Source organism: Molossus molossus, unplaced genomic scaffold (assembly GCF_014108415.1).
Source record: "Molossus molossus isolate mMolMol1 unplaced genomic scaffold, mMolMol1.p scaffold_m16_p_1, whole genome shotgun sequence".
NCBI classification, from domain to species: Eukaryota; Metazoa; Chordata; class Mammalia; order Chiroptera; family Molossidae; genus Molossus; species Molossus molossus.
The window spans coordinates 181,172,147-181,194,033 of NW_023425344.1; the positions used below are offsets into that span (position 1 = coordinate 181,172,147).

A 21,887-nucleotide genomic window follows, 5' to 3' on the forward strand; every position below is an offset into this window, starting at 1 on the left:
CAACCCTTCGGTCTGCAGGCCGATGCCCTAACTGCTGAGCCAAACCGGCCAGGGCAGCACCGCGCCTTAGAACCAAAGGTAAGGAGAGCCCATCCATATCCTGAAGAAATTCACAGCCTCATGACTCCCTGTGGCTGCTGCCCAGGCTCTCCTCCTGGGTAGGTGGAAATACCCAGGCGGTCCAGGTATAAGGGAGGGATAGGGTCAAGTGGTATCGATAAGGGCAGGTAAAAAGCAAGTCTGCCAGTCCTCAAGCTCCTAGAGATACAGGCTTTAATGCCCTGTTGACCAACGTAAGCCTTAGGCTGCAGATGTATGTGACGTCCCCTTTTCTGTGGACCACGGCCATCTACGTGGCCAAGACAAAGTAGTCTCCAAAAGAAAGCATCTCTGGGGCAGGCAGCTGTCGGAAGACGCTTTTCTGTTCCTCAACCAAGACCCCGTCATCACTCTCCCCTGCAAGGCCCGAGATGGAGACTGGAAAAATAAAATCTAAAAAACGGGTGATTCAACTTAAAAATAAATCCTGTAGGCAAGTTTAGACCAGAAATTCCCAGAACAAAAGAGGTATGATGTTGGCCTGACCCCAAGGGGAAAGCCTGTTTCTACTGTTTGGAGCACGAAGCCAAGGCCTGTGCTGGGGTCTCAGGAATGCGGGAGTCCAACCCCTCTGGTGACCTGTAGGTGCAGCACGTAGAAGTCCCACAAGTCCAAAGAGGAGACCGAGGCAGGGGCATGAAGTTCGCTGGCCTGGCGCAGATACCCTGGCTGATCTGAGTGCTTTCTGGGCTGTACCACTCTCCTGGTCACCTGCCCATGCCTCTGAGTTCCAGATGTTTTCACTCCCAGAGAAAACTCAGGATGGCCACAGAAAGCTCAAGAGGGGGCATAAAGGGCCAAATGATCTTTTTTGCAGCTGGCCAAAGTGGAACATTTCTCCACTTCTCAACCGTCCCTGGGTCTGTCTATCCTACCCTCCCAGTCACTGTGAGCTGCAGGAAGAGGCACAGAGCCCTGGGGCTGGCTGGAGTCCCAGTGCCCCAGCAGAACGTGGTGATGCTGGAAATGGCCCACATCTGTGCGGTCGAGGCACCAGCCGCCGTGCGGTGCTGGACGCACGATGGAGACACCGGCAGACGGTTACTCTTTCCCGTGGTCACTAAGGGGCTTCCTTGACTCAATTCTTGGCTAACTTATGACCATTATTTCATCAACCACCACAGGAAGGGGGGAAAAGAGACCCACACATGCTTGGTTTGTTACTTTATGGAGTTTATTAGGCGAGACCTTCATCAGTCCTCACTCCAGAGCATTCTTCTCCGCTTTCTCCGTTCCACCGCACAGGGCCAGCAGTCTCAGGAAGGAAGACTGCAACTCGGGAAAACCGGGTTGCGTATGTATTCCAGAGGGGAGAAAACGTTCTTTGTGCTAGTGCTTCAAGCAGACGTGCCACACGGAGTGGAATGGAAGATACAAACAGCAGGCCAGCAAGCCAGGGCTTCTGCCGCACAGTGGGGGCCGGCCTGCCGATTCCACCATTCCACGGCTGCTCCGGGGGAAGCTGGTCTTCACCTGTGCAAAGGCCACACCGCTTCCTGTGGGTGAGTGTGGCCAGCTGGGGCGGTGGCTCCTGTGAAGTGCTGCTCGGCCTCCAAAACCTGAGCAGAACCCCATCTCTGAACAAGTGCTGGCAGCACTCACTGTCCCTTCAGACCCTCCACAGAGCACGTGCCTGGGAGAAGCCTAGTCTCCACCACCAGCAAGTCGGTCTGCAGCACAGTGCTGCGGTGTAAAAAGGATCGCAGCGTGTCAGGGACAGGCCACTACCTGGGGCCTGTGCTGGGCAGTCACTCACCCTCACTACCACCGAGGACACTGAGGAAACAAGTCTGCAGAACCTCAGGGAGAAAAGGATGAGGGCCTCTCCCCTCGTGGCCTCTGCCTGCAGTGCTAGACACCCCTGGCTGCCCCTAGGGTGCCCTGTGGAACCCAGGGTCTCCCCCACACAGCGCTCAGCGGATTTGGCAGTGAGACATTTCATACACCAGGGGCTGCCGCTCCTGCCGCACTCTCGCCTCCCCAGCACCTCACAAGTATGCCGGCTGCTCCGGTGCGCAGAGACCCACCCACCCACGATATCGCAGTGCAGCCCTCCAGCCTCTGCAAGACAAGGCTGGGGAGCACGGCCGGGCAAAGCTGGAAGTGGATGACACTGGCTGGAAAGAGAGACGTCCCAGGTACAAAGCGTTCACCCACAAACTCTAAACCAACCTGCCTAGGTGACGGGTGGGTGACCCAGGAGCAGGAGCCCCGGCAGACGCAGCCTAAGAGGTCACACACCCAGTGCCTGCTGTCCATCCTCAGAACTCCGGCCACGCTGGGCCCCAGGGAGGTGCAGAGCCTTTCCCAGGCCGAGAACGGTGCTCTCCTGAGCTTCCAGGCACAGTGCGTCCAGTCCAGGGAGATCTATTTACAGCACACCTGACAGTCACTCATCAGTGTAGCCCTAGACAATGGGAATTCCTCTTGCTTCTCACTTCGCCTTGCTTCAGTATTAGTTACTCCCGGTGTCAGGAAAACGGGGAGGAAAGCCTGAGTAGAGCAGTGAGGGGAGAGATCCAGGAAGAAACAGTGAGAAAGAAAAGGAGACTGAAAAGAGACCAGTGGGGAGGCCGCTGGGGGACAGGGGCAGTGACCACGGAGAAAGGACTCACTGCCTAGAGAACACGTGTCTGGCCTTTGCAGCCAGAGAAGCTCTGCTTCTGCTCCCCTCACAGCCCCGTCAGCCAGGCTGAGGGCTCCTCGTGACGTCCTGCGTGTCACTCGGTAGAAAAGTGAATAAACAATCCTGGGGTTACAAAGCTGAAGGCCGTTTCCTTACTCAGGTGATTGGTATGCAAAGGCAAGCCGGTGCCCATCCATCTTCTCCAGTTCCAGCGGCTACTAAATTCTCTGGAACTGCCTACAACATGATGGTATAAAAGTAAAACTAATTTCTTTTTCTATAAAAAGCTGGCAACACCAGACCACAAGTCTGATTAATTCAGAAATGTTCCAGGGCACAAGGTAGCCAGTCGTGTCCAAATGGGAGACACCTGGTGGCGGCAGTAGCCCCGAGTCCGAAGGCCAGTGCCCCTCTCCCTCTCTGGGATGGCCAAGTCGTCCATCTGCCGAGTCCTGGGCACACTGGGCTCAGGTGTCCGCCGGGTTTACCTCTTTGGAACAGAAGTAGTGCACGACCACTCCGTTGGGGTATCTTGCAAATGCGCTGCAGGAAGACAGAGGGCTTGGGAGTGAGGACTGCCTACAGAGACGGCTCCTTACCTAGGAAGGGCACCCAGCAGCAGCCCACCTCACCACAGAGAGCAGCCTGCCCCCAGGGCCCTGGGTTTACCCCCCATCACCTCTGTCCACACACAGGCAGACGGGCCGTGCGCGACCTGGCTCAGCACCAGCTTACTGAAGCCAACACTGCTCCTCGGAACAAGTTTCGGGCTAACTCTAACGAAGGACAGAGTTAGGTCTTTCTAAAGAAAAGAATTCTTCCATGTAAGAAAAAGAACACATTACTCTCCTTTGAGGGAAAAGGATCGACTAGGGTCTACGCCCTAAACAGTATGATCCTGGCTCAGGATTTTACTCAAATCATGAGGCAGCAGGTTGAGAGATCTTTTTCTTCCTTTAAAGGTGCATCCTTAAGATAAGGACTTTCTCCCTGCATACCACTCTCACATACCCACTGGCTACATCACAACTTCCCTGCCAGAGAAATTGTGGGCAAGTCAACATGTCATACCTTTCAGGTTTTTAAATTCTCCAAGCCCACCCCCGACAGCAGGGACTGCCCTCTCCGCCTCAAGAGCCTAACGTGCCCGGACAGTCAGCAGCTGTGCTTCCCCCTGGCTCAGAGGGCAGAGCTCCTTCCTGGGCATGGCCCTCGCCAGAGCAGACCCTGCAGAGCTGTGGAGAGCCTCACCTGTTCCCAATCTTCTTCTTACACACCATGCACACCTTCTCCTCCGTGATGATGCACTTCACTTGCTGGTGCAAAATCCGCTCCTCCTGGACCTGGGCGGGCAGAGATGGGGGAGAAGTCTATGGTCCGGCCCGCAGAGTCCTCTCATCAAAACACTTGCCACTAAATGTCAGCTTGGTCCAAGTTGTGTTTAAAGAACAGAGTCCTGCTTGGTCCAAGAAATACGCAAAAAATAAGAGCCCAGCCCTGACTGGTTTGGCTCAGCGGTTGGAGCGTTGGCCTACAGGCCGAAGGGTCTCGGGTTCAATTCCTGGTCAAGGGCACGTACCTGGGTTGCAGGTTCCATCCTGGCCCAGGTCAGGGTTGTGCAGGAGGCAACCAATTGATGTGTCTCTCCCACATCAATGTTTCTCTCTCTCCCTCCCTCCTTTCCTTACACACTCTCCAAAACTCAATGGAAAAATATCCTCAGGAGGATTAACAACAATAAAAGTAATAATAAAAATACTAGCCCACCCTGGGTTTGCAAGGCTCATACCCGCAGGAACTCTGCATGGAGAAGGTTCTTAAGCACTTGATTGAACCGTTTCTTTTGCGCATTTTCTTCCAAGACTTTTTCCAGAAAGATGCGTATATCATTAATCTGAGTGTTTGCCGGCAGAAGGTTGAGGGCCTAGGGATGGGAACAGAGAGGAACAGAGTGGGGCAGGGCAGGAGTGAGACTGAAGAAATGGCCGAAGCCCAGGGCTTGAGAAGCCCAGGCCCTCTCTCCATCCCCTCTTTACATTCCCTGCTCCCTACAAGTGCCCCCCACCTCCCTGGGAAGAGCTGACCTTGGTGGTGTCCAGTTTGCTGTGGTGCAGCTCGAGGACTTGCAGGGCAGCCTGGAGGTTGGCTTGTGGCTCCAGCAGTTCCAGCTTGATTGGCCCCAGGCAGTGAACACTGGGGGGCGACAGGTACATCCGGAGCAGGGACAAGTACACCTGTCTCATACAGGGGCAAGCCATGCAGGTCAGGCTGGCAGCAACCCTCCCAGAACGCCCACTAAAAGGGTTGGCCTCCAGTAACAGCTGTCATGGAGCACTTAAAACTCATCATTTTCACCTTTTAAAGATTTTGGTAACAGCAGAGTCAACTGAAGGTATAAAAAATTAAGGATTGTGGTTTCCCTGAGAGATAAAACCAAATGCCTGTGTTTGTTAACCATTGCCAAAATGCCAACACTGCAAAACAACTCAAAGAGCTCTCTCCCTCGCCCTGCCAGTGTGGCTCAGTGGTTGAGCGTCGACCCACACACCAAGAAGTCACCGGTTTGATTCCCGGTCAGGGCACATGCCCAGGCTGTGGGCCTGATCCCCATTGGGGGGCATGCAGTAGGCAGCCAATCAATGTTCTCTCTTATCGATGTTCCTATCTCTCCCCGCCTCTTCCTTTCTCTCTCTCTAAAGTCAATGAAGAAAAAAAAAAGAAAGAGCTCCCTCCCTCATTTCCTTTGGCTTTGAAGGCTGAGACCCTGTCACGTTTGGGCAGGTAAGGACTAAGCCAAGATGAGATGTTGCATTTCCTACTGGTAACAGTACCACAAGGTTTCTCAACCTCAGCACTCAACATTTTGGGCCAGATAATTCTTTGTTGGGCTGTCCTGTGTACTGTTTAGCAGGAGTGCTGGCCTCCACCTCCTAGATTCCAGTAGCACCCCCACCACCAGCCATGGCAATAAAAGATGTCTCCAGACATCGACAAACCATGTGCAGCTTCGAAGGAGCACATATGTGCACTTTATCAAGAATCACCAGATGTTCCTTCTCAATAGACTGACCACATCATTTATAATACAAGTCAGGCCTCTTGGGAGTAAAGAGGCAAGTGTGCCACTCATAATCACAAGGATGACAACAGATGTAAGCCAGAACTATGCCAGGCCTCTCCCTTACAAAGCACAGGCAAATTCAGTCAGTGCATTGACCCTGCCCTGTCTTCTCTTAGCAATTCATACCAGTGTCACTTGTGGCCAAACCAGAGGAGGGCAGGAAGGTATATGGCAGATGGACACATGGCCCTTCCCATGCTCCGACCCAATCCCCGTGTGGGAAGATGATGAAGGCCCTCAGTAAGTGCACTAGGAGACCTTGGGGGCCTAGCCAGATACTCAGTCTAGAAAACAGTTAGCAGTTTTGATCTCACACAGCTTGTGCACAAACACATCCCTCTCCCCCTGCATGCCCTGTTCTGTTTTCTGTACCCTATAAAACCTTGTGTTAGGAAAGTCAAGGGGGTGGCAAAACAATAGCGCTGGCCAGCCACCCCCGGTGCGGCCCATCAGCAGGCCAGATGGGACTCAGCGGTTCAACTTCACTTGTGGCAGCCAGGGCGGCAGTAAATTTCACCAATCGGCCACCAGCAGTGCACATGTAATTCTTTTTTTTTTTTTTTTTTTTTTTTTTTTTTTTTTTTTTTTTTATCCTCACCCGAGGACATTTTTCCATTTTTTGTACAGACAGAGTGGGAGGGAGAGAGAGGAAGAGAGAGAGAGGAAAACATCGATGTGAAAGGGACACATCGAGTGGCTGCCACCCGCACGACCAACCAGGGCCGGGGACAAACTGCAACCAAGGTACATGCCCTTAGCGGGAACCGAACCCGGGTCTCTCCGGACCGCAGGCGGGCGCTCTAACCGCTGAGCCAAACCGGCCAGGGCACATGTAATTCTTAATAAACCCATGTCTTTCATAGCCAGTCCTCCAGGTTATTTTTTGGGAATCCAAGAACAACAGGTTTTCTGGGACCTCAGCACTCTGCATAACAGAAGGCTGAGAGGGACATGGATCAGGGTCATTACTCACATCTTTGTTGCCATCTTTGTTTTGGTCATAATGCTTGTGGCAGTACCTGCAAGGGAGACAGTGCTTAGACAAGGCCAGAGGGGCCACGTCCAGAGACAGGTCATCGATGCTGCCTGCACGAGCAGCCTACTGACAGCCAAAATCAGAGGCCAGCACCGAAGGGGACTCCCTCCCGCAGAGTGGAGGGGCAGTGGCTTTCTGAGTCTCTCACGCCACTCATCTCTCTGGGGGACCTGTTTCCAGACCCCTAGGGAGGTGGGATGACAGGGTCAACGTACTCCTCAGCCATCTTTGTGTCCTTCAGGATGTGGACATAGATGAAAAGAGCTTGCTCGTGTTTCCCCATGCGCCCCAGCAGGAGAGCACGTTCTTCTAAGAGGCCTGTGGGGAAAAGGAACATAAGTCACCATCCCCACCACTATGCAAGCACGAGGCTAGAGGCTAAACTATTAGAGAAACGAACACTGGAGCAATATAAACTGGGAAAAAATATTTTTATTACTTGTGATTTATTCAAGGAGAAAATTAATGAATTTTTAAAAACGGGGAGGGAGCCCTGGCCGGTTTAGCTCAGAGGTTAGAGTATCGGCCTGTGGACCAATGAGTTGCTGGTTCGATTCCGGTAAGAGCACATACCTCGGTTGCAGCTGGGTCCCTGGCCCTGCACTACCCCCCAATCTATCTGAAGATAAATGGAAAAATATCCTTGGGTGAGGGGAAAAAATATATGTGTGTGTGTGTGTGTGTATAAATATAAATAAATAAATAAAGGGGGAGGGAGCCCTGGCTGGTTTTGCTTAGTGGTTAGAGCACTGGCCACAGACTGTAGGGTCTCGGGTTTGTTTCCCAGTCAAGGGCACGTACCTCAGTTGCAGGTTTGATTCCCTGGCCCTGGTTGGGGTATTGCAGGAGGCAACCAATCAATGTCTCTCTCACACTGATGTCTTTCCCTCTCTCTCTTTTCCTCCCTTCCATCTAAAATTCAATGGGAAAATATCCTCGGTTGAGGATTAACCAAAAAAAAAAAAAGTGAAAGAGGGAGCTATTTTAGGAGGGCATTTATCCCATGTTTTTGTAACCACTTACAAATGGAGCAAGAACACCCATTCAACAGCCAAGTGCATAGTAAGCAGCTTTCATGTGCCAGGCACTTCAAATCTGAGAAACAAGTAGTTGGTCTCTGTTCTCGCTGTGCGTACACATCTGACAGATATATGTCTCTTTCAGAAAAATTATGCCAGATCACAAAAATTGCTAAACAATGAAAGTGGCCAAGAACATGCACTGAAGCAATAAACAGGCTCCAACCTGGCTCTCAATTAGCATGTGGCTCATGCCCAAGAGACTGCTCTCGGTCACAGCACAGAGCGAGTGCTCAGAGGGGACAGAACAGGAGCACTCGGCCGAGTCTCTGGAGGGCTGGGGAGCTGGCAACGGAAAGATCCGTTTCTGTGGTACCGTCAGCTGAAGCGGCTTCTGGACCCAATCCCAACGCTCACCATCGAAAGGAAAATCACAGATGAGACGGCCTGGATCATAGTAGCAGGAAATTTCCAAGAACATAAGGAGCTTTCGTCGATATTCTCCCAGCTCACCCTCTTCCTCTCCAGCAGGAACTGGAGTTTTGCCTTTAAGGGAAACAAAGCTCAGTATGAGAGGATGCTGTCGGGCAGCACCGTGGGGTTGTCAAGAGAAATGAAGGGGTGGGTTCAATGACATCACCACAATCATCGGAAAGGGTCTCCAGAGGGGAAGAAAACACAGCCTCCAGAGTGGTTTCCAGTTGGCCTTCTCTTAGTTTATGGTCTCCACATGGCCCCCAAACATCCGCAAGAGGTAAAAATAAATAAATAAAATAAAAATAAAAAAGCCTCATAGAGCAACCCTCTGGAGGCAAACCTGTTTCTTATCTTAAAGACAGATTGTTCCTTCCCCTCCCCCAGGGGTGATGTCCAGACCCAGACAAGCTGCTGAGTCTCGTTCTGGGTCACTTAGCTGCCCTGGCTCCTCTGAGGAACGTCCCGACGTCACACACAGCCCCTTGGGTCCCCCGGGCCCCTGCCGCTGAGAACCGGTACCTGCGGGGAAGGTCAGGAGATACTCCTTCATCAGACCCTGCACCTTCTCACAGTACAGCTGGATCAGGCAGTTGTGGAACCGGGAGCCCGTCTCCTCCCAAACATGGATGACGTGTTCCTGCAGCAAGACACAGGTCTGCCTGGTGCCCTCGACGCTGTGCCCTGGCCCAGTCACCAGTCACCCAGACTCCCTCACATTTTTAAGGCCCAACAGGTCCCATCCAATTATCTCCTAATTATGCTGCAAAGATTACTAAGGAACAGCTTTTCTAAAGCCACTGGAAAACTGCACTACAACCCAGCAACATTGGGAATTCTTCTCTTGATTTTCGATATAAGCTCCTTTATTTTGTCTCATAATCCTCCAAATTTGCATTTTGGCACTTAAAACCGGTTTAGTTGTCCTTGGTCACAGCTGAGTTAGGTTGTACAAATGTGGCTTTGAAATGTTTTTCTCAAACATCCTCTCTTCCACTCTTCTGAACTTGACCTAGGTTTAGAAAGTTTGGACCAAGTGCCACTTCCAGCTTGGCCCACTGGAACCTCCTTCTTCAGAGCGTGTCGAAATAACCCTCTTCCTTACATTTCTACCAGTCCCAAGTGACACAAACCCCAATCTGAACCACCTAGTAACTGACCCATGAAGCCCTTGATCCTGGGTTTGAAGCTTTTTAGTTCAGACCAAACGATATCTTACCAGATAAGGAATAGCCAGGCCCTTAAAATTCTCTACCAAGAAGCTGAGCACTCGGTCTCGTGGCAGAGACTCCACCTCTGGGAGGTCTTCAGTGAATATCTGTTAAAACAACCCCAGTTCCAGCAGCAGAGCCACCTGACTGCTAGGCTGCCAAGGGCGCAGACACAGTAGAGAGACTTCAGGGGAGGGGGCGTGCAAGGCCTCTGCAGCCAGTTAGTGCGCAACAGACAAGGCTGCAGGTCTCCTGACCCTGTCAGGCTCTTTCCACTGCACTGCACTGTGGCCTCATGTCTTCCAGTTCACTCTTCTGAACACCAGAGAAACTGCACGAATCCTTCCTCCCCTCCACCCACCCCTCTCCTGAGTAGAAGCAGGACCAACCATGATGCCAGATGAACCCAAGGGCCGCTCATGACCTACCTTCAGGCCATCCTCTGGGAAGTCTCTCAGCACCCACACTGAGTAGGAAAAAATCAAATGCAGGTTTTCTGTGCCTGGAGAAAAAATAAGACCTGTCTGCAGGTAAAGCCTACCTTGCCCACAGGACTGGGAAGGCAGGTGCCCAGGTTGCCCCAGGATTTATTTTCTAGAGAAGAGAGCTCTGTCCAAGCACCCGTCACAAGGGGCTGTCATGGGTCCACCACTGGGGGACTTTTACCTCAACTGGCGGCACAAGGAGGGAGGGGACGGACCAGCCAGAATCAGAGATGGAGGGAGATCAGTTCTGTTGGAACACAATCCCTTCCTGACTTCGCTTTCAAACGCTGGACTTACCTAGATGTTGCAGATACTGCACCGTCCTCTCATGGCCTTTCAAAGGCGAGTTTGCTTTCTTGGACTGGTCTACCAGCACCTGCAGAGCTGGCCACAAAGCCCAAGGACAAGGTCAGAGCCTCTTCCAGAAGGCACATCCCCACAGATTCATCACACCTGTTTCCCCCTCCCTGCCTCCGGCCACCTTTCTCGTGGAGCCCCTTCTTCTCGTACAGAATGATCAGTTCACTGTACTTGTGAGCCTTCTTCAGCACGTGCTCGCTCTCCTCGATGTGGCAGTGATTGTTCTCCAGGCGCAGCAAGGGGGCCACCAGGGCCACGTTTGTCTGCAGAGGAAACAGGACCTCAGCAGGAAGTGCTTCCTGGGGAGCCCCACCCTCACCAGCCAAGGCCTGCTTCAGGCTGAAAGGCCAAGGATTAAACAAAAGCAAGAGACAGCAAACAACACTTTTTCAGGACTATAGGTAGTGGCTTTTATAGCACTCATGATCTTTCCCACATTTCAGTGGTTTTGGGGGTGGTGGGAGGGAAGAGCTATTTCCTTTGAGGAAATACTGTTCATACTATATGACTAACCCTAATCTTATCAGAAAAGACCAGCCCACTGTAAGACTCTGCTCAATATCTTGATGTAAACACTTAATTCCAAGAAGCTCACAAGCATCAGGCAAAGACTAGGTGGTTCCCATCATCAGAGATTTTGCTCCTGCTAACAACAGCACCCCAAAGTGGCACTTTTCCAGCTTCGGCAGACTGGGGTGGTAGGCACCCGCGTGCTCAGGGAACTCACGTGAAGGTAGCACTTGAGCAGGGTGGTGTCAATGATCTGCAACAGCTTCTTCTTGGATTTGATGGTGGGAGTGCCTTCCATGAGTGGGGAGGTGCTAGACTGGTGGTCAGAGTCGTTCAGCTTTTTTACCAACTGGCTCCGTTTCTGCAAAGGCCAAAAATGTGGGATCAAGGTCAGGACTAACCTTCCCTGATCACGTGCTCTATCAGGTAATTCCAAACACCTCTGAATCATACCTACCCACACCCTGATTTCACATTAGCATACATTTTTGGAAGTTAATGGTTCTTGAAAACATGAGGCCCTGACAGGTTTGGTTCAATGGTTAGAACGTCGGCCCGTGGACCAAAGAGTCACATGCTTGATTCTGGTCAAGGGTATATACCTCAGTTGTGGTTCGTCCACGGCCCCGGTCTGGGTCATGTGGGAGGCAACCAGTCGATGTGTCTCTCTCACATCAATGTCTCTCCTCTCTTCCACTCACACTCTATCTGAAGATAAATGAAAAAATATCCTCAGGTGAGGATTAAAAAAAAAACAAGTATATTTGTGACGTATTGCTCATTGTACATTAATAATAGTTGTTACAATTCAACTCACATGACATTTAAAAAAATACAGAGTCCTGTGGTTGCAGGAAATTTTAAAAAATTAAAATGATTATCTGTTAGAGAGATATGACAGAGTATTCAATGAAAGGTCTTCAAGCACACAATGTATATAATATCAGGATCAAATTCTATGGAGGAAGTGGGATAAACATTAAGATTTAAGGAGTAAAAAAACCTTAAATTTCTTTCTTTTTCAGAAAAAGCTTTTTTTAAATGGTAAAGTTGTTTTGTGTTTTTTAAAAGACTTTTTATTGATTTTTAGTGAGAGAGGGAGGGAGAGGGGGAGAGAGAGAAAAAAACATCGATGTAAGAGCAGAACATCAGTTGACTGCCTCCTGCATGCCCCTACCGGGGAATCGAACCAGTGACTTTTTGGTGCATGTGACAACCCCTGACCAACTGAACCACACTGGTCACAGCCATACAGCATTTTTTGGGGGGTTAATTCTCACCTGAGGATATTTTTCCATTGATTTTTAGAGAGTGGAATGAAGGAAGGAAGGAAGAAACACTGATGTGAATGAGACACATCAATTGGCTGCCTCCTGAACGACCCTGACCCGGACCAGGGATCAAACCTGCAATCCAAGCCTGTAGGTCGACACTCTAAACACTTAGCAACACTGCCTGGGCCTATAGAGCATTTTTAATGTGCCATACATAGTGCTGAGATTTTACTCAACACAGATTTTCCTAATTTAATCCTCAACAGATAGCATACAATTTTTATTAGGGATCAAAACAAATGACTGCCAAATTGCCACAGATAATAATTATTTATTGAGTATTTACTACTACCAGCACTATGTCAAGTACTTCATTTATTATTATTATTATTATTTTTTTAATCCTCACCCGAGGACATTTTTTTTCCATTTTTTGTTCAGACAGAGTGGCAGGGAGAGAGAGGAAGAGAGAGAGAGAGAGAGTGAGAGAGAGAGAGAAACATCGACATGAAAGGGACACATCGAGTGGTTGCCACCCACATGACCCAACCAGGGCCGGGGACAAAATGCAACCGAGGCACGTGCCCTTAGCAGGAACCGAACCCGGGTCTCTCTGGACCACTGGCCCACACTTTAACCGCTGAGCCAAACTGGCCAGGGCTATTTATTATTATTTTTTTTAAAAATATGTTTTTATTGATTTTTTAGAGACAGAAAGAGAGAGAAACATTGATGTGAGAGAGAAACATTGATCAGCTGCCTCCTGCTAGGGATCAGCCGCCCTATACTGGGGATCAAGCCTGAAACCCGGACATGTACCCTGACCGGGAATGGAACCGGGACCTCTCAGTCCATGGGATGATGCTCAATCCACTGAGCCACATCAGCTGGGCACGTCAAGAACCCACAACACAGATGTTCGACACCTCCTAAGTGACAGAGGCAGGTTTCAAATTAGGTTCTGATCCCAAAGCCCACTTTAAAACAAAAAAATTATTTAAATAAACACGATCAAGGTAAAGGTTACATACAGTAAAATGTACCCCTTTTAAGTACCCTATTAGAGGCATTTTGACAGATATATACGTGCATGTAGCCACCACCCTAATCAAGGAACAGATTTCTTTCACTCCAGAAAGTTCCCTTCCCACTCACTCCTACCCCACGGATCAATTTGTATCACTGGAGAGGAGTTTTTTACTTCTCTAGAACTTTATGTAATGGAATTGCCCAGTTGGCATTCTTTTTTCTTTTCTCAGAAAAAAAAGCATGAAAGCTCTAAACCAAAAAGCTGATCTGAAACATCCATCTGCATGGAATTTGACGGGAACACCTGAACTCAGGTGGAACGCTGCCAAGCCCAGGTGCTGAGCTATTACAGGAAAGGCGAGTGGCAATGGCAACTGCAGGTATTAGGCTGACCGGAGCTGTCAAAGTCTCTCCGGGTTGTTTGCACATGAAGCCAGTGGGTATTCTTTTGTGTGGCAATGCCCACTGTCTTATATGCTCTACCGTCTCTCTGGCACAGCAGTGTCAGCTAACTTCTCACATTCCAAACGTCAGGGGAGAAGGCCAGGGAAGAATGTGTGCCTGGAGTCCTCAAGTGACACACTGTAAATCGAAAGCTTCTGTAGAACCACCGGCTTGGGGGACATGCTGCCCCAGAAGCCTTTTTGACTTGGTACATGGGCCATGCACTGTGCAGACAGAGGCAAGTCTGTAAGCTCCCTGCAGGCTGCCAGCCACAGCCGGGCACCCCTGAGGCCCAATGTCAAGGGAGTACCATGGCTACGCACGCCTGATCAGACATGAGGGACACCCAATGACCCAGAAGCAGGTGGCGGGAAGCTGGCTTACAATCTTCCTACAATACTTCCCAGTGCCTACCCAGGGGCCCCTTCCAAAGGACTGCAGAACACTGAAGGGGAAAAATACACTAGGTTCTCCGCCTCTGAGTGAGTACACAGGCACTAAATAATAGTCTCTGTGAAAGAACTTTGGGGGTAAGAGCTTCAGTGAAGATGTTAGTTTCAGTGTTAAATTTAAAATGTCACTCATCTGTTCACAACAACAAAGTGAAAAAAAATTCAGTCTAAATACTTCGCCTAAAAAAACATGTTATAGAAGATAATTTATTAACAAGAAAGGACTTTCTCAATATATGGCTAAATATTTTTAAAGTAAGCTATATAGTTTGATATCCCTTTGTAACAAATAAACCACAATAAAACCTAATTGGCAAACACATATAAAAGTCTGGAAGGACATTTAAATGTATAGTTACTTTTCTCTGGGTTCTAGGTCGAGTTATAAGTGATCTGTATTTTTGCTTTATACTTTTCTGTGTTTTCCAAGTTCTCTGTGTAGAGTAGGTATTTTTTCTAAAATTATGTACAGTACAAAAAAAGTTTTCTTTAGCCTGGCCAGTGTGGCTCAGTGGTTGAGCGTTGACCTATGCTTCAAGAGGTCGCTGGTTTGATTCCTGGTCAGGACACATGCCCAGGTTGTAGGCCCAATCCCCAGTGGGGGGCATGCAGGAGGCAGCCAATCAATGTTCTCTCTCATCGATGTTTCTAAATCTCTCTCTCAAGTCAATTAAAAAAAAAAAAAAAAGTTTTAAAAAACCTATTATTTTCTATCAACTAAAATGGACTCTTTTTAGCTCCTGAACTGCTTAATTTGAATTTCCCAGAATCGAGTGTATCTCTTGGTATCAGGATTTGGCACAAAGCAATCCAGCGGTACCGGTAAGTAGGAAGAAGCAGAAAGACATGTCACCCACCCAGACGTCTACAGCATTCATTTGTGGAATGCCTGTGGCATTACAGAAGGCCCTCAATTCCCTGCCATAAAGAAGCAGGTACTGGAACTCCCAAGTAACTCCTCCACACACCTCTCTCCACCTACCTGCGTCAGGTAGTCAATCAGAGCTAAGTGAGCCTTCTCTAGTTCAGCCCCGGAGAGCACAGGCAGGGGGTTAGGATACTGCAGCTGCTTCCTGTAGTCTGTGGGCAGCAGGTCCGGGTACAGGCCCATTACATGGGTAGGATCTATATGGAAGGTAAACATGAATCCTCAGAAAGAAGACAGCAATTTGAGGATACAATAAAACAAGTTCCAGACTGGATTTTTAAAAAGAATGACTAAGTCCATCAAGACTCAGTGAGCTATATACACTTATAATTTGAGCACTATTTTTATATATATTTCACTAAAACATTAAGATAGCATGACTATATTCCAAGACACAGACATATATACATATGCAGAATTAGAAATGAAAATGTGTTAACTCTCTAAAAGCACAGAAGAAAAGTATTTCCAAGGAAAAACTGATAAGACATTGAAGTTGAAAAGATCAATCAACTGAAAAGTAAAAAATTATATGCCAAAAAAGGAATATTACTAAAACAAAAAGACCAAACAACAGGCTAGGGTAAAAATTGGCAGCATATATGGCAAAAGGCCAATAGGTTGATTACATAAAACAAATTTACACAAATTGGTAAAAAAAACACAAAAAAACATAAGATTTCATTTGATAAAAGGGCAAAAGACACTGACAAGAGAAGAATATAAGTAAGTAGGAAAATGTTCCACTACATTAACAATCAAGTGTTTTACCCATTAAAAATGTCAGGTGATTCAATATTATTATTATTTTTTATTTTTTTATCCTCACCCAAGGACATTTTTTTGTATTTATCTTCAGATAGAGCAGGAAGGAGAGAGGGGGAAAGAGAGAAAGAGAAACATCGATGTGAGAGAGACACATCGACTGGTTGCCACCCACACAACCCCAACCAGGGTGGGGACAAACTGCAACTAAGGTACGTGCCCTTAGCGGGAATCGAACCTGGAACTGTCCAGTCCACGGGCCGATGCTCTAACCGCTGAGCCAAACCGGCCAGGGTTTAATATTATTTTATATTGTTTTCAGGTAGACATTTATATAATTTATGAAGTGATCCCCCAGTTAAGGCTAGTACCCACCTAGTACCATACATAATTGTTACAATATTGTTCACTATATTCCTATGCTCTACTTTATGTACCCTCGTGACTATTCTTTAAGTACCAATTTGTACTTCTTTTTTTTATCCTCACCCAAGGACATTTTTCCATTTTTTGTTCAGATAGAGTGGGAGGGAGAGAGAGAGAGAAACATCGACGTGAAAGGGACACATCGAGTGGTTGCCACCTGCATGACCCAACCAGGGCCAGGGACAAACTGCAACTGAGGTACATGCCCTTAGCAGGAACCAAACCTGGGCCTCTCTGGACCGCAGGCCGACGCTCCGCTGAGCCAAACCAGCCAGGGCCCAATTTGTACTTCTTAATCCCTTCATCTTTTCCACCCTACTCCCCAACCCCGCTCCCCTCCGGCAGCTTGATCAGTCTGTTCTCTGTATCTATGAATCTGTTTCTGTTTTCTGTTCTGTTTATTTTGTCCTTTAGATTCCATATGTAAGTGAAATCATATGGTACTTATCTTTCCTAAGAGACTAAAATTTAAGCATTCTCATAAAAAATTATTTATTTTGGCTTATTAATTTTTTGTTACAGATGTTTCTCCTTTTTCCCCCATTGACACCCTCCTCCTGATGCCGCTGGCCCCCCAAAAAGCTAATTTTGTGAGTTGATGAATCTGTTAATTAACTTGGTGGAAATCTTTTCAAAATGTGTACATATAAAATTTAAACATATTATGATTTTATTTGTCAATTATACTTCCATAAAGCTGAATCCAATAAAAATCATAAAATATTATAAAAACAATAAAAAATGTCAGGTGACATTTTTATATTCATTTAATTAGTAATAAGAGTATTTTTATATGATACTACCTAGTGCTTGCAATGTTGTGAAACTGAATTACCCTTATACTGCTAAGGCAAAAAATAGTGCTACCTCAAAAAGGAGACACACTCACAGCTTCCATTCCTACTTCTAAGAGTTAGCCCTAAAAGAAAAATGCAAAAGATGGGGGCGGGGCATACATCTGTATGAACTGGTAATGTTACAAGCATTATTTGTAACAATGCAATTTTGGAAACAACATAGAATTCCATCAACAGCAAAATAATGTATTTTTCATTCAACTGAAAGAGTGTTATGCAATCTTTACAAATTATAATTATGAAAGGCACTCAGCAACATGGAAAAAACTATGGTAATTTTTAAGTAACAAAAGCTAGGGAAGTGTATTATAACTATATTAAAATATATACCTGAAAAGAAGCTTGGATGAGCAAGAAACAAATGGGTCAAGATTGGAGGTGAAATATTTCCTTCACATTTTAATAAACTTCCGTCCTAGCACTACTTTATTTTCATTCAAAACACTGTTGGAGGAGCATCCTGTGATGGCCGGAGTTCCACTGCACTGTGTCAGCTGCTCTCTCTGCCTGGAATGCTCTTCCCTAGACTTCTTCAAGGCTCATTAAACCATCTTCTTAGGGTCATAAGTGAAAAGCCCCCTTCCCAGAGATGCCTTTCCTCGGTTTTTTTGTTGTTGTTAATCCTCACCTGAGAATATTTTTCCTGACCGGGGCTGGGCATCGAACATGCAACCCAGGTACGCGCCCTTGACTGGGAATCGAACCCACAACCCTTTGGTCTGCGGGTCAATGCTCTAACCGCTGAGCCAAACTAGTCAGGGCATTTTCCTAGCTATTTTACCTTTATTTTTTTTAAATCCTCACCCAAGGATATTTTTCCATTTATCTTCAGATAGAGTGGGTGGAGGGAAAGAGAGAGAGAGAAATCAATGTGAGAGGGACACATCAATTGGTTGCCTCCATCACAACCCTAACCAGGGCTGGGGACCAAACCACAACTGAGATGCGTGCCCCTGACCAGAACTGAACCCGTGACGCTTTGGTCCACAGGCAGATGCTCTAACCGTTGAGCCAAACTGGCCAGGTCCCTAGCTATTTTATCTTTAATCATCACCCGAGGACATTTTTTGTTCAGATAGAGTGGGAGGGAGAGAGAGCAAGAGAGAGAGAGAAACACCGACATGAAAGGGACACATCGAGTGGTTGCCACCTGCAGGACCAACCAGGGCCGGGGGAAAACTGCAACCGAGGTACATACCCTTAGCGGGAACTAAACCCAGGTCTCTCTGGACCTCAGGCCAACGCTCTAACCACTGAGTAAAACCGGCCATGGTCCTAGCTATTTTATCTTAAATTGCAATCCTAACTCCTATCTTCAGTACTCCTTATCACCTGTCCTACTTAATTTTTCTTAGTACTTATCACTTCCCAACATATTATAATTGTGCTTAATTATTTTGTTTTCTGTCCTTTCCCATCAGAATATAAGCTACCTGACACCTAGAATAGTCTTCAGCACGTGGTAGAAGCCTGGTAAAACTTTTGTTGAGTGAAAGAATGAGTAAATTATGAATATAGTATTTAAACCAATCAAGATCTAAATATGAGTTTCAAGGAATATAAGAATGGTCTCACTTCCACTCTAGCCTTTGCACACCATCACACTCAACCACCAACACCCCAAAATGCCAGGGCTTCAATACAACAAGTCTGCTCATCAAGACCTCCTGCAAATACCTGTAGCACTTACCTTTCTACCTTGCATTAGAGCTTTTTATGTACAAGTTGCAGGCTGCTACAAGAAAATAACTCTAGTGGTTCTTAAACATTTTTAGGATCTTAGACATCTTAGAGAATTTGATGAAAGGTACTGATCCTTGCTCTAGGAAAAAACCGACATATGAACAAAATTTTACATCGAGTCTAGGGTGGTTCACAGACTTGCTCAAGTCCACTCACAGGCCCCTGTGTCCCCAGTGGGAGGAGACAGAGCTTCTTCCTCATTCACAAGGGATAGAAATATGACACCCTTATGAGGGCTATCTGTGGGATACGGGAAAGAGAAGGGCAGGAAAGCAAACCTCCATCCATCCTGTACTAGGGGGACGAAGGGACACTGGGCCTGGTAGTACAATGTTCCAGCCATTTGAGACCATTCTCTGGCTCAGAAGAAATGGTCTCAAAATTCCTCCACAAAATTTCTGTGCCCCAAAGCAGTCTTCTGATTTGGCATCCCAAGTACACTCTGTTTTGGACAACCTGAGTTTTTTTTAAATATGTTTTTATTGATTTTTTTAGAGAGAAAGGGAGAGAGAGATAGAAACATCGAAGAGAGAGAACATCGACTGGCTGCCTCCTACATGCCCCCTACTGGGGATCGAGCCTACAACCTGGGCACATGCCTTGACCGGGAATCGGGACCTCTTAGTCCATAGGACAACGCTCAATCCACTGAGCCACACCAGCCAGACACAAACTGAGTTTCTTTAATGTGAATGAGTTCATGTGCAGTTGATAAGTGGGAGAATGATGTCAGTATGAGGCAAAAGTTGCGTTGATTTGTGTGCAGTTTCCCCAGGTTGTTAATGTTTTGAAGTGACCAGGAGCAAGCATTCTCACAGTTAAAGAGAAAGCCTAACTCCACAGGGAGACCTAAAGAAAGGAGCTGAAAATCCAACAGAGTGCCTTCTTTTAGTGCACTAGTGGCTGGTTAGTAGCTTCAGAGACCACTGTACTACACTGACTGACCAGTTTTGCTCCGTGGTTAGAGCATCGGCCCTTGGACCGAAGGGTCGTGGGTTCAATCCCTGGCCTCAGTCAGAGTCGTGCAGGAGGCAACCAATCGATGTGTTTCTCTCACATCGATGTTTCTTCTCTCTCTCCCTCCCTCCCTTCTACTCTCTCTGAAAACCAATGGAAAAATATCCTCAGGTGAGAATTAACACACACAAAAAAACCCCCATAAACAGAACCCCAACCAACCAACCAACCAACCAAACAGTAGATCCTCTAGCCCAGTCAAGACTTCAGATGACAGTAGCCCAGCTCACATACAACTGCAAACGCCTGAGAGACCCCAAGCAAGAACTGCCCAGCTGAGCCCTCCCCAAACTCCTAACCAACAGCTACTGAGAGAGAGAACAGATAATTTGTTATTTTAAGCCACTAGGCTTTGGGCTGGTTTGTTACTTGGCAGTAGGTAGTAATATAAGGTGGTGGGGCCATTTTTATTGAGGCTGTAACAACAGCGGAGGTGGTGGCAGCAACAGCCAAGGAGGTAGTGGTGCCAGTGGAAGGCTGCCCAACCCGTGTGCCCCTCGAAGGGGTTGCTGTTCGGCTTCGTTTCCTGCTGGGAGGGCCTCTGGGTTCCCTTGGTTCCTACCATTCCTGAGCCTGGTCCCCCATTAATTTTGTTCCCCTCTACCTGCCATTCCCCTTATATCCCAATAAACCATGTTTAATTTACCCAGATACTGCTTAAGCTATCCAGAATTGGTCTCCACTGCTCACAACCAAGAGCCCTAACTGATCGAGGGAGTTACCACAAGTCATTATTTGAGCGAAGGTGGGAAAAATGCAACACTGAGAGGAGAAAAGAGGAGATAAATAATATCATATAGAGTCTAACTAAGGATATATGAGTTGATCCTATATTAAGCAAAAAATGGAATATGCAGAAATAAAGAGTTTAATATAATAGCAAACACTTAATTGGCACTTATTAAGTACCAAACACTGTTCTAAGCATTTTATATAATCTCCACAGCAACGCTATGAGATATTCTTATTTGCAGCGAAGAAAACTGAAGGCCAGAAAGGTCCAGGAACTTTGCTGGAGGTCAGGCAGTCTGACTCCAAAGTGCCTGCTTGCCACCACGATGCTCAGAGTTTTTAAGACACTGAAAAAAGGAAGGGCTTCACGAAACTGCCCTGTGCCGGCTCTCAAAAACAACCTACTGTTTAATTCTACTAAGCTCAAATCAGGGACTTTTGTCTAGAACAGCATTCAACAAATACTGGATTATCAAATACACATTTGTTGAACTGAATGACTTTCTGTTACCTTTCTCTAACGGCAAGAGCAAATCATCCTGGAAAATTGGAAGTCTGTCTCTGTTTATGGGTGAGACCAGATTCATAAGATGAGGGCTATAAATATGTAACCACATGGTCAGCTGCAGGCTCCTGTTAGGTATGAGGATCAACTTAGATGAGTGCAAACTTTCCTTTCTCAGAAGTCTGGTGTCACTTTTCCTTGTCCTTTCCAGTTTCCCCTCCCCCCCTTTAGTTCCTTATCCCAAGGCTGCACCCACTTGGTACCTGTGCCAAGCTTAGCAAAGACCTGCATGGACTCATCAAAACGCTTCTGGCAGAAAAGGTTGAAGGCGTACAAGTTCTTGATATGATGGATCTGCTGTTGCTTTTCATTGTCAGAATCATCTTTCATTTCCTAATAAGAAAACAGAACAGTAACAGCTCACTTGCTCAACAAATATTTATTCAATATACACTAGGTATTTATTAAACAATATCCTTGGAGGTACAAATGCCAACGTGTACAGACATGCTATCTGCCCTCAAAGACTAACCTTACAGTCTAACCACAACGTTGATAAGCAACAGGGTATCTGAAAAATATACCTGACTAGTCTTCCTGAAAACTAGCAATGCCATAAATGCAAGGAAAGACTAAGAAACTGTCACAGATCAGAGGACACTCAGGACACAAGACAACCAAATGCAATGTGACTTCTGGATTTAAATCTAGAACAGAAGAAAGGGACATTAATTGAAAAACTGAAAAGATATAAATAAAGTCTAGAATTTCATT

General features: G+C 47.1%; 1 protein-coding gene across 3 annotated transcripts in view; it reads right to left on the minus strand.

The window, feature by feature from the left end:
* Positions 1-3,101: 3,101 nt before the first annotated feature.
* The window catches only part of VPS39 (VPS39 subunit of HOPS complex), a 46,697-nt gene continuing 27,911 nt past the window's right edge, over positions 3,102-21,887 (minus strand). For 2 of the 3 annotated variants that reach the window (XM_036258980.1, XM_036258973.1), the window contains 15 exons: positions 21,377-21,506; positions 15,123-15,265; positions 11,159-11,302; positions 10,553-10,694; positions 10,369-10,455; positions 10,015-10,088; positions 9,595-9,693; positions 8,898-9,015; positions 8,319-8,447; positions 7,098-7,200; positions 6,820-6,865; positions 4,810-4,959; positions 4,515-4,649; positions 3,977-4,068; positions 3,102-3,268 (listed from right to left, as the gene is read on the minus strand). In XM_036258980.1, coding sequence (XP_036114873.1) covers positions 3,193-3,268; positions 3,977-4,068; positions 4,515-4,649; positions 4,810-4,959; positions 6,820-6,865; positions 7,098-7,200; positions 8,319-8,447; positions 8,898-9,015; positions 9,595-9,693; positions 10,015-10,088; positions 10,369-10,455; positions 10,553-10,694; positions 11,159-11,302; positions 15,123-15,265; positions 21,377-21,506 — 1,668 coding nt within the window. In that variant the 3' untranslated portion in view covers positions 3,102-3,192. Of the gene's footprint in view, positions 3,269-3,398; positions 3,543-3,976; positions 4,069-4,514; positions 4,650-4,809; positions 4,960-6,819; positions 6,866-7,097; positions 7,201-8,318; positions 8,448-8,897; positions 9,016-9,594; positions 9,694-10,014; positions 10,089-10,368; positions 10,456-10,552; positions 10,695-11,158; positions 11,303-15,122; positions 15,266-21,376; positions 21,507-21,887 lie in introns of those variants that run through there. The other variant, XM_036258988.1, reaches the window with a different exon arrangement.